Below are 12,336 nucleotides of genomic sequence, written 5' to 3'. Positions count from 1 at the left end.
AAAAGCACAATGTTTAAAAACTAAGGTAACAGTTTTGAGTTTTGTGTTTCATCTCTGCCCAGAGCAATCTGCAAGATAACGATCGCCCATTAGTTCATATCCACAGGGAACGTATTTGAATTCCAATGTATGCCTTATTTTTCCGTCCACATAAAGGGGAGATTGAAGTTTTTTATGTTTAAAGAAGAATAATTACGGTGGAGATTAGGGGGGATAAAATTTTTTAAGCGTTTGTCACAGCCGAGTCGGCAGAATTTGCGCGGCGTCAGAATTTTTGGCACAACATACGTCGCGTTAGTAAAATAATATGGGCAGATTAGGCGCAGCTCCACTATCTAAATAACCGTTATTTTTTATGTCGGGGTTGAATCCCTTAAGAAGGTTGGAAGACACGGCGATACTTTGTCCGCTCGAGGTCAGCCTTAACGACCCTCGATTTTATCGCGAAGAGGCGAACAGTCGGCGGCGGCGGAGGCGACCACGAATCGTCGTACCGTGGTAAATGTTTATTCTGGCAAAGTGGTCTAGTGCAGGAGGAATGTTCGTTAAGGGAAAACCAACAATTCTTACCTGACTCTTGTGCCCAATCTATCAGCGAGGAAACCCTCGAAGAAAAGCTCGAAAAACAGTTCTCGAAACGACCCCGAGCGTCCAAGCCGACGGTCTCGAAGTTTGTTTTAACACCACACATCAACGCCGTGGCGCATGCTGATGACTCTCCTATCTGGGCGTCCATGTTGTACGTCTGCGACATAAAGATTCATTTACATTAGGGAATAGCAAACGAAAATGAAATGGCCCGAATCGCTGCGTAAATAACGCGAGAAGAGGATTTTTTCGTCGCCGCATGTAGACAACATCGGGCCGAGGAAGACTCTTCGCGAGCTTCATTAAAATCAACTCGGCAAGTTTCCCTCGACGTAAATTGGATTTATTTGTCATCATACGATAGTATAATAAAGTTTGCGTTTTTCTCACAGTCAGGACCCGTAATAAAGCCACTCCTGAGCGCAAGAAGCATTTGCATAAAGAGAAACAGGAGGTAATAATTTAGATCTTTTTTACCGGAACCTCCGAACAAAAAAAAAACATTCAATTCAGAAGCGAATAAATGATTCTCGTACCATTTCGTTCCTCCCAAGGAGAATTCTCGAGTGGATTTGATTGTTGAAGTTGTAAAACAATAGCTTTACGGTTATTTAAATTTTATTTCGTCGTTATTTTGCCGAGATAATGACATCAAGATACAGCGTTTGCCACTTTACTTGAAATTTTCGAAATGAAACATTTTTGCGCCACACATCTTGTCCAACAAACACTTTCTTGGACTCTTGACAAAACATTTCCAATTACAAGTTGGCCATTAATTAATGGCGCGTATTGAATGCAGAGCTTTGTCTGCAACACCCGGTATAACTAGAACGTTTCAACCTGTCAAAACTTCGCCGTACACCCTTTACATTAGAATACATTGGCCCATTGTATTAACGCTGTAGTATTTTGCGAAGAGTTTGGCGATAAATTTCGCGAGGGTGATTTATTTTTAATAGAGTGTGGTAAAGATAAATTAAAAGTGTGCGACACTTGTTGGAGACAATCTGGTGGCGCAGATGGAAAAATAGTTTAATATCGGATATTGCTCGGTGGGATAGAACAAGTTAGACACATGGAGCATCCGAAACAAATAAAACAACGTCACCGTTGTTTATAATTGTTTTCAAAACGAATCTATAGTTGAAGGAAACAATTTCGGATTAGTTGCAATGTAAAAAAATCAAACAAAATGATTAATGTCCCGGCGCATCCACCATTCATGCAGCTTTTAATTTATTTTCGACATGACCTCAAAGCTTCAGCAAACATCATTTACTTTGTATTCTTTATCTTAAAACCAGTCTGGCATCTGCAGATGTTTAATAAATCGGTATTTTCTTTTCCTTCTTAATTTCGTTGTACATAATTTGTTTTCGCTTATTACGAACGGCAGGAAATAAATTTCACATGTCAAGAATCGTGTCAGTTAATTTAATTTAAAGAAAGGAAAGCGTATTCAAAGTCGAGGAAAAAATGTTAAGAGAAAATTTATTCGTTCGTTAAAAAATTTACCATGAAATTTCAAAATAAGTAATTAGAAAATTAATACAAAATGAGTAATCAATTTGGCTCCTTCGTCTTGTGGCGAAAGAATTAAGTCTAAGAGGGTAATTTTCGGTAGAAAATTCTTTATGGAGTTTCTCGACCCGATCACAAGTTTGCAAAATCTATTTTCCAGCCACCATGACGCGTTCAAAACTAGCCAAGTTTCTTGTGATCGCTTCATATTTGTCAGCTTTATGAAAATGCTTTTTTCAGCAAGTCCAGACTGCTATTTTATTATCATACTGTTCTCATTCGAGCGCTTTAATATCAGACAATGAATTTGCAATTCTCCAGAGCCGAGAGTTGTAGCAATATTCCATATCTTAGCCGCTGGTGATTCTAGTCTGCTTCCATAATCTTTGCAAATATTTCAGAGGAGACTGTTTAGATTTGAGTATAAATTGAGCGGCATAATTCGTTTTGACGTTAACTCTTGTCGCTGGATGGAGCGTGTGGGGGGCAACAAATTTTATGTACTAGCGTAAATGGCCGACGCCTAATAATGGGTTTATTTAGTTGTATTTATGCGATCGTAAAAGGTTAGTACCTTAGCCAGCGCAACTGCAGGGAACGTATCCCAGGCGAGCTCGTGGTCTTCGCCTCTTTTTCCCAGACGCTGTCCGCGGAGGATGCGAGCGGCGGTAGCGGTGGCCACTCCCATTCCGTCCCCCACAAACAGGACCACATTCTTGGCATGTGGTCGGCGGTCCGTAGCATATTGCAGTCTCTTCCGCAAAGCGATCCGCGCCTGTTCGTACCAATATTCCTGGTCTGAAACAAGAAATTACACGATGTAAAGGAATGCACACCATCTAGTCTAGGTTCTTGAGCGGAAACTTGATTTTGCGGCTTGGTTCCAGCACATCAAAGGTATCAAGTTATTCGACACAATTTGCTTAATGGAAACAACACGAGTTTTCGGGGGTCGCAGGAGCCATCAGGAGAGACCATCAGGTCTGAGGGACGCAACGATAAATTAAAAAGAAATCTCGGAAGCAGCGACCGATCGCTTTTTTATTGTTATTGCAAGAATCGGTTTTGGAAGGTCCCATTCGGCCGCAGCCTCGATAATTCAAGTGATCTTTTAAAAATATACGTTTCCAACATTCTGACTTGCTCAAATATTTATTCTGCTGCTTCGGGTGAAAAAGTTTCTTGATAAAAACACAAACAGTCTACATTATTTTATTTCCTTTCAAACTCAAACAGAACTAATTAAAAATGCTTCAGGACAAAGCGATAAATTCAAAAAGCGGAATTTGTGCGTCAATTTTAATTTTTCTTGTGCTCTTTCCCCGCGCCTCCGCCATATATCAAAAATTATTTGTACGAGAAATTTGCGTTACATTAAAATACCATTGCGCTATTTGTTTGCTGTGTTATTCGCCATGAATAACGTTATCCAAATTTGTCCTTAATTTACAATTCATAAATATCGAGTTGCTAAATCGCTCGTATTTACTATGAAAGCTTTTGAACATCGTTAAAAGCAGACTTTTCTGCTTTCACAAGATTATTATCTCGAAGTGGAAAATATTTACTTAGGGATTTAGTTTTGTTCAGTAGCTTTACAAACTGAATAAAATTAATTTGAATTCTATACTCCACAATCAAGATCGCTCAATATGAACACTCGGAGGAATCCTTTCAACTTTTCTTTGCCTAATATCTAGACAACTGCAGAAGTAACTTGAAATAAATGTGGACACAATTTATTTTATCACACCGCAATGTCAATATACTCGTATTTCACTCTCATGTGCACCAGCACAAGTGCCGATGGAATTTCCCACTTCTCCAATACATAAAGTATTGTAACATCAATGCATCACTAAGGAAGTTGTAACACTATTTTCACATTTCTAAGACATATTTTATTGCCACAGCCACAAAAATTTATGTCGAGTAAATATAAAAATTTATGGCTGTTTTGAATATCTAGAAATGCAATCTCTTGCACGTATTTTATTTTTATTTATAGTTTCTAATAAATCTTTTCTAAGATCGTGAGAAAATTTGTTTCTTTTATCAGAAAGCTTTTAAGTTTCAGATGGATAGGTAAAAGTTGATTAATCCTCTCATCTGAGGAGAAATGTTTGTTTTGTTAATGCATAAAACGTAAATAAAATTAAATTTTCACGCTTCAAGAAAGTTTGTAATAGACGTAATAATAATGTTCCTTTGTTTTTAGACATTGTGCGAAATTTGAGGAATAATTATTTTAAGTAAAAGTTGCCTCTTGCTGTCATAAAGGTCGGACGTCAAGAGAAAACTTAATTATGTCTTGCAATGGAAAAAAATTTACGACTTTACATAAATCATCCCCAACGAGCTGTTAGAGATTCGTGATTTTCCAAAGGTTAGTTTATGTAAATGTAAATTAAATACGTTTAACATTCTGGTTTATGTAAACCCGGTGTTATTTGTGCGTTTGTACTGGCCATAACGTCTGGTAAGTTATGCCACATGCAATTTATTTTTTGCAAGAGCTATTTATGGTGGCTTGCTGAGATTTCAATTTCCATCGTGATATCCGCTTGATTTGTTTAGAAATAGAACCCGGCTGATCAGAAAACTCAATTTAAACTCGTCAAAAGATTTTCATCCATTAAAGTATATTTCTGGAGTTATTGAGAAAGAAAAACTGAAAGTATAATTAATCGAAGCTCCTTTGCCACGCTTTCTGCGCAAAACCCATTTGTGGATGTTTAGGATTTAAGAAATAATCCGGGAATTCACGGTTAACTTTAAAAACCAACACTAATGAAACTGTGATGGAGTCGTTTGTGCTTTATAGAAGATCGGTGAGCTTCCACGTCATCTGTATCGGGATAAATAGCTGCAAAATAAAAATTACAAAAGCTCACAATAATTCCATTGTGGGAATGAATGCATTGTCGGTTGCATGCAAAGCAATTTCACAGAGTTTCCTTTAAACAGTAATGAAAACAAAATAAAATGTCCGGGGAAGCTTATTTTAAAAAATCAACGTGCATGGAAGTTTGTAAAAACTGATTGATTGTAAAAACGTCTGGTTTTGGCCAAGAGTTAGATAATTTGTGTTGGAGAGGCGTAAATAACGATTTAATAATTTAGAGTCGGACTCGGAGAGTGTAACTTATTTAATCCGGCGCTTTGCTTAATTTTTTTCTTCGTAAGACATCCTTAATGCGTCGGCATTGTGCTCTAAAGGAATCCTGTTTTCCGTTGAGGCACTATATAATTTATTGCCTTAAAACAAACTTGCTTGTTTTCAGGAGAACTAAGTAACTGTAAATAAACTCCAATTCGGGGATAGTTGAGGCAAAAAACTGCAAATCCGTTGTAAACTTTGCTGTTGATGTTCTTTCCTGGAAGAATTCCTTGACATTGTCGCAATGTAACTTTTGTCCATTGAACATATCACAAGACACATCCGCATCTATAAGGCTTAGGTTGAGAGGAAAACTTGGACCACTTTAGTCGCACCGATCCCTTCATATTTTATTGAAGATTCCCTAAATGTGTCACTTCCATGTCACATCGACGCTTTCGTATCATTTCTGCGCATTTCAGGCGCATGCATTATTTATGTCCCCTTAAAGACCAACATCCGCCATAGATCTGCGGATTTTACCAAGATGCCATTTTATTTGTAAGCCGCGTCACATAAATGTAAGGATCAAAAGAGCGCCCAAACAAAACAACACTGAAGAAATTTATAATGGCGGGGAAGCCAGATCAATGCGTTTATCTGTCGGTATTTCAAAACAATAACTTGTTGATCGCTGACGTTGTTGTAGAAAGTGAAAGAGCCGTGCAACAAGCACACGTCATCAATCACACCCCTGCACCGAATCAATTTTTATTTTTCGACGATTATTGGCCGGTACACTTGTTTCAGGGGTGATTATTCCGGTTTTATCTGAGATTCGGGACAAAAATCCGGGAGAGGCAAGGTTTAATGGTGTAGACGTCGGACATAATTACGAGGTGTAAGCCCAATCAATACATCTCTTAGAAATTTAATATTCAACAAGATTAGAGCTAATCCGGCGAAAATTGCGTGTTCGCTGTAAAAATCGATGGGCCTTTGTGCACCTTCACACCGATAATAGTATTTTAAAGAACGAGTTTTATAAGGGTTGATTTGGCGCACGAGTCCCAAGTGTAGAAAACGAGCCGTAGGGGAGTTTTCTATGGGACGAGTGCGCCAATGCCCTTATAAAACGAGTTTTTTATGTTGTTTTTTCGAATTTGCACCCTTGTTTTAATTTTTAAATAAAAAAATTAAATTCCCAAATTCTAGTGAATTTTGTATTAACTGATAATTCAAGGTAACGGATGCAACTACATCTGCAACAGATATTAAAAAGTGGAGTTTGAACATTAATATTGGAAGTTTTTTGGTATAAATGACAATAATACACTGAAATATTGGTAAAAATTTTCTTAGAGATCTATTAAAGCACTCGTGGTTTAGCCATAAACGACTCCAAATTGAATACAATAATATACCTATTAGAGACGCAAATTCTAAAAAGTCGGTTAAAATCGTAAATAAATTCGATTTTCGGGACGGGGCCAATTTGTAATCGGTTCATTGCGGCACCTCATTAAAATAACCGAAACCTTTTCAGTTATTAAATTTGATGTTGAAGCTTTTGTCTTGTAATTAGAAACTCCCGAAATCGTGCAAACACTGGAAGTACTAACATTGTAGTTTTAATCTGTTTGGAACTAAGTAAGTAAATGTTATTAAATTAGGGCAATTATCCCTGCAGAATGGTTCAAATCCCCTTCCCCGTTGTTATCGAGAGGGGCTCGATTTTTCGCGACCGGATAAATTCCTTCTTTGGCCGCCATAACAGATGTTAAATTTTTATTAGGGTGCGTGCGAGGCTGCATGCGAACTGAGCCGCTGACTAGAATGTGTTTACATTTAAATTGAGTTTGTAACGAAGTAATTTTATTTTGGCGGTATTATGCCCGAAATGGGGGCTTACTGCATCCCTCTTAACTTCTTCTGTCCCAGATCTGTGCACCAGAATACTTAAGGTATTTGAAATTTGATGACTTTATAACTCATCCCGTTTCTGAGATAGTTGGCGGGACATTTTTCAAATAAATGAGATTTATGTCTCCGCAAGGCTACATCCTGGCATGTCATTAAATTCAAATTACCTTGTTTGAACAGTTTGTGTATTAGTCGGTGCGTTAGGCATCGGGCTCAATTACAATTTAGATTACATTTGCATGTGAATTTGACAATAACCGGGGAGTAATGAATGATTCGCTCAAGAGAGCAGCAACATTGAAAATTAATTGTTTCATGTCGAAATAAGCGCTTTTTCATTGCCGCAATCTGCATAATATCGCACTTTAATAAATATTTCATGAATATCTACAGTCGAGGCGCTCAACACCACCAATCCTTCCGTCACACCATTTTTCTCCAAACTAGACAAGCCCAACTTTCTCTTTCACCGATTTGGAAGCGGAGCAACCCTCAGATACATCGATTGATTCGCATTTCATTTTCATCGATCACATTCGAGGAACTAGAAAACAACCAATTCAACGATTGCGTTGATTGCACTGTTGAGGCGTTACATCTATATTTGGAACGGAACTGCATTGTTTATTCAGGTGGGCAATAACGTTCACGTTTTGTTTATTTTTATTCAGAATCGGCAAATACATTTAGCAGTGTTAAATCAGCAAATTGGAACTTTACACAGATGAGCTAATACAACTTCACTCTGTTTGGCTTTTCCAAATAAAGTTGTAAGAGTTTATCGTGGAAATTTTCAATATAGACTCAACGTACAGTTTGTGCCGGAGCAGTTTTTATCACCTTATCGAAGTTAATTAAAATTTTCCTGAAAGTATTTTCTAGCTGTCGACTTTATAAAAGCAAAAATAAGAAATCAAACTAGAATTTAAAATTCTTGCAAAAACAGTTTATTACGGGGCAATAAGAAAGAATTAAATTGAGGGAAACAAAACAAAGAGTTTCAATTTTTTTCGTTCTATAATGATAAACCGCCTTTATTGAACGAAAAGAAATACAAAGTGAAGTCTCGACTTACTACTTACAGAAATAAAATTAATTGCTCATGAAGAAAGACATTTTTCATTTTGTTTATTTGTGTACAAAAAAGACAAACGATTTTTTTCAAGTTATTAAGATTGAGTTTTTATTGTGTTTCATTTTATATCAGATTTTAAGTTTTATTATTTTTTCAAGCAACCTTAACCAGAGTTGCAGGTGAAAAAATATTCTTCTGCGCCAGATTAAAAGTTTTTTTATCTAGGACCCTGTTATAAATTCTATTCATCCCATTAATTTCAGAGAGGTAGTAACTTACTTTACCGCACACCGTGCAGTCACGTGAATAATGGAAATAGCTATTTACAATCGAGTGTGGGAAGTTACATTTTGCAGCGCGAAGTTTAATTTGAAACACGACGCGCAGCGGAGTGTTTCATAAACTGAGCGTTGCAAAATGTTTCACACACAAGGTATGTATAATGCTTTTTGGCCAACGTTTTTAAATTTAAAATGTTAAAAACAATTACTACTTTTCGAATTTTAATGGAACGCACCCAATAATTGTCAAATGTAAGGTAGAACCGACAGATGGCGCTGCTATTTTCATTTCTTTTAGATTTTATTTTCTAAAACTAATTGAATTCAAAATGTATAGGTACATATTGTTCTCCTGAAACTACTCAGCTTCATTACCTAATTTAAAATTGTGTATTTCTTCTACATTTCTAACGTTTAAAAATAGGATTGTTTTTTGTCATTACATTTTTTTGTGTTGCATAATAGCATTAGTGCTGTTATATTTCATAACCGCACTGAGGATTTTTATTTTCTATGGCAACCAGCCAAAGTCGATCATTGCGACTTGCATCTATCAATATTGATCTTCGTCTAAATAACTCATTCCCTTCCCAAATTTACACAAAAATTAAAAAAAAAACCTTGATTATAATCCAAATTTAATTCAAATAAAAAGGTGGTGATTTTTTCTATATGGTACATGGGATAGTTACTACATTGTATCGCACTTATGTGATTCCACAAAATTCTACATTTAAAAAAATCCTCTCATTTAAATTTTTTGTCAATTTGTTTTTCAATAAATCCGGAAGCTTTTAAAAATGATTCCTTAATTGAGGAAAACACATTTTCGTAGGAATAAACAGAACCCAATTCGACGTTACTGATTCAGTTATATTACCGGGACGCAGATTTTATAAATTTTCACTGAATTCAACATTTTCCACGAGATGGCTTTTATGTAAATCGGAATATTTTATTTATACGTCTCTTCTCCTATTTTTCAGGAGCATGAAAGAAGAAACATCAATTTATTCTTTCAATGACAGGAAATCTGCAGGTGACGAAGCCATATTCGTTTAAGGCGGAAGTTATGCATAAACAATGTGAACTGCCGAATTTGAAAATTGTTTGTACAAATTTCCAGCGGAAAAGACCAACGGTCACGACTGGTCGCCCGTCCCTTTTCTGTCAGGACATTCTGGCATCGAGAGTAATTTAAAATTGTATTGGTTTTTGCCTTAGTCATTTCACTCCATTATATTTCGTTGACCGCGGTGATGAAATTGGAGACTGCCACGGAATCTAATTAACTTCGAATAATGGATTAAAATCGATTTTAATTTTTCTTAAATTCCCGAATAACGACTGAAATCACAAATTCTAACGAACGTGTAATTGAATTTTCGATTGACTTTTTACATAAATAACCAAAGGTTATGATATGATATTCAAAGGGAAAAAGTTTAATGTATTGTGAAAAATTTATTTCGATTTGGACTCCAGCTGCGCGCAGAAAATTCAATTATGTGCGCAAATTTCGAATTCGTACGTAATTGAATCTCAGGATTGTTATATACCATCTCCAAATAGCCTCCTAATTTGTGTCACTCAGCTGTCGCCTTCGTCAATACACCCTCGTCGGGCTTTAAAACCCTCCCGTTTAGCCGGATAAAAAATTTAAACAGGCATTCGGTCACATGAATTTATTTTTCTACTCGCTAGTTTCATTAATACTCTTTTTACTGGGTTTCCAATTTCCCGTGTGTAACTCGGCGGACTTCCGACGTCCTATATTTTTGTTATTAGAAGTACGTACTCGAAGAATGAAAGATGACATTTTCGTCGTTTTGGCAGACCTGGAGCGACCTACATCCAGACAATAAGCGATTTAACTCGACTGCAACTGAATGGCTTCATTTCTGACGCACCGACTATAGAAAACCGCTAATTTTTGAATCTCGTGTATAGGCGGTTCAGGTTTAACGATTTTCCAAACTGCAAATGAAACGGTTCTGTTCGAATCGAAAAACGAAATTTATTTAAGCAAATTGTGTCGCCGCACACAAAAGAATAAATAAATATCGCCGACCCCGAACGGACATGTGCCGAAAGGTAATCCGGTGAATGCGACCCCGTCCGGAATTTACTTGCCCGTTTGACGCGTCTGATTTGGCATTAGCAACAATAAATCCGTTTGATTGTTGCCGCTTGGAATGGTGCTAGAGTCGACAGAAAATATATTTAATAAGGGTAGAGCGGAGTGATTCGTACAAATATATCACGAGAGGAGTTTGAGTGATAATGTCGTGGCAAAGTACACACTTCAGGATAAAATATATAAGAGAATTTATTGTGGATGTACACAATGCTCTCGTGCAAACAGCCCCACATTTTAAATTAATGTTGGAGTGCTCGGTACACACTAGATAACCGACGGAATTATCACCCGCGCACGAAACTTACTATATAATAGAATTATATTCTTCATGTCTTTAGCTCTACTTGTTCCGGAAGAGGAGCAGTAAAGATCGCGTTCCGTGCCGGTAATCGGGCAAGAAGCCGGCTAGAATGGGCCGCGGTGAGGTAAACCGACAAAGGTTCGTTTAGTTTGATGCGATATCCTCGTCCTTCGTCCTTGGCCAGGAATGGGGATCGCTTTCGGGGCGTGACTTCGAAAATTTCACCAAAACCAATGAAAAAGATGGCATGCACCTATTACCACCGCTGCCATAGTTTTATCAGAAGCGTTGTTATGTAAATTTGACATTTGACAACTCGCACTTGTCATTTTGCAGCTTTCATTGTTTATCATTTTTCAAAGCGTAAACTACGGTGTTTTTAGCTAGTTGAAAGACAGCGGAAGAGTCTTTGCAAGACTGCCTCTTGCTACTCTTACATTAACAACAATGAATTATTCAACATGTGTATAAAGCACTACTTTTTTTAGAAGTAGGAAGATTACATGCACCAGCGCAGCTTTATCACAAGTTGCATACATAATTTTTGCTGTAAAATTATTACGGAAAAAATAATTTACCAAACTTCAAAATATGAATGTGTAAATTAGGTAATCAGCTAACAGTCTAAAGCTCTTATCATGTTGAAGTGCGCACATTTCAGTTATTTTCCTCAAATGAGTGAATACCGTGCTGCAAGTGATAATGAAGCACTGTCAAGCATTTTACGAGAAATTCCTTTTGTTTTCTTAATTTCTAAAGTAAATTAAGGAAAATTTGGTTAAGTTCAAGTATACTCGAATATGAAATAAAGTTTCCCAAACCGTAAAGTAAACTATTTAGTTCCCCTCTGAAAAAATCCCCGTCTTAGACGTATAACATCGATTATAAAACTTTTTTTAATGCTAATGCAACAAATGATTTATTCCTTAAAACAAACAAAAATTATGGTGGTTATTTCTGATTTTTAAAAAATTAAAATTACTTTAAAGCCCCTTGCTTTTAGGCAACCAAGAAATAACATCAATTTCGTTAAATAGTATAAGTACACCAGAATTACATTTGGCAAATTTCCACATCACACCTTCCATGTTGAAAACATTTATAATAACGCTGTATTTTCAGTGGTATTTTACAAAAACACTGTAAAGCATTACGAGTTTGGACTTAATGGCTTGTACAACCTTAAGCCCTTTTTGTGGTCGCAAGTGTACATACAAGCATTACCAAACCGGAAAGTTTTAATTAGAGCGATCCAGAGAAAGGGAAATTAAGCATTATGTTGCCGAGGCTTAGGCATATTTCTTTTTGGTAGCGCAGCTCCGGTTTTACGATAATGTCGGAAAATGTACAAAACCTAAACAGTTTTAAGGCGGGAATAACTCAACCCCGATGCGGCTGTGTGCA

The 12,336-nt window shown here is 36.7% G+C and overlaps 1 protein-coding gene across 3 annotated transcripts in view; it reads right to left on the bottom strand.

Annotated features, from left to right (window-relative positions):
• LOC138135249 (alkaline phosphatase-like) overlaps positions 1-12,336 on the bottom strand; it is a 42,465-nt gene that overhangs the window by 19,327 nt on the left and 10,802 nt on the right. For all 3 annotated transcript variants that reach the window (XR_011160903.1, XM_069053945.1, XM_069053946.1), the window contains exons 3-4: positions 2,687-2,910; positions 571-745 (exon numbers count right to left, since the gene is read on the bottom strand). Coding sequence is in view for 2 of the 3 variants with exons in the window: in XM_069053945.1 (XP_068910046.1) it covers positions 571-745; positions 2,687-2,910 (399 nt within the window). In the remaining variant the exon portion in view is untranslated. The remainder of the gene's footprint in view (positions 1-570; positions 746-2,686; positions 2,911-12,336) is intronic.

Source organism: Tenebrio molitor, chromosome 7, assembly GCF_963966145.1.
Source record: "Tenebrio molitor chromosome 7, icTenMoli1.1, whole genome shotgun sequence".
NCBI classification, from domain to species: Eukaryota; Metazoa; Arthropoda; class Insecta; order Coleoptera; family Tenebrionidae; genus Tenebrio; species Tenebrio molitor.
Note: the sequence above shows the minus strand (reverse complement) of the source record. Positions and strands in the feature narration are given on the sequence as shown.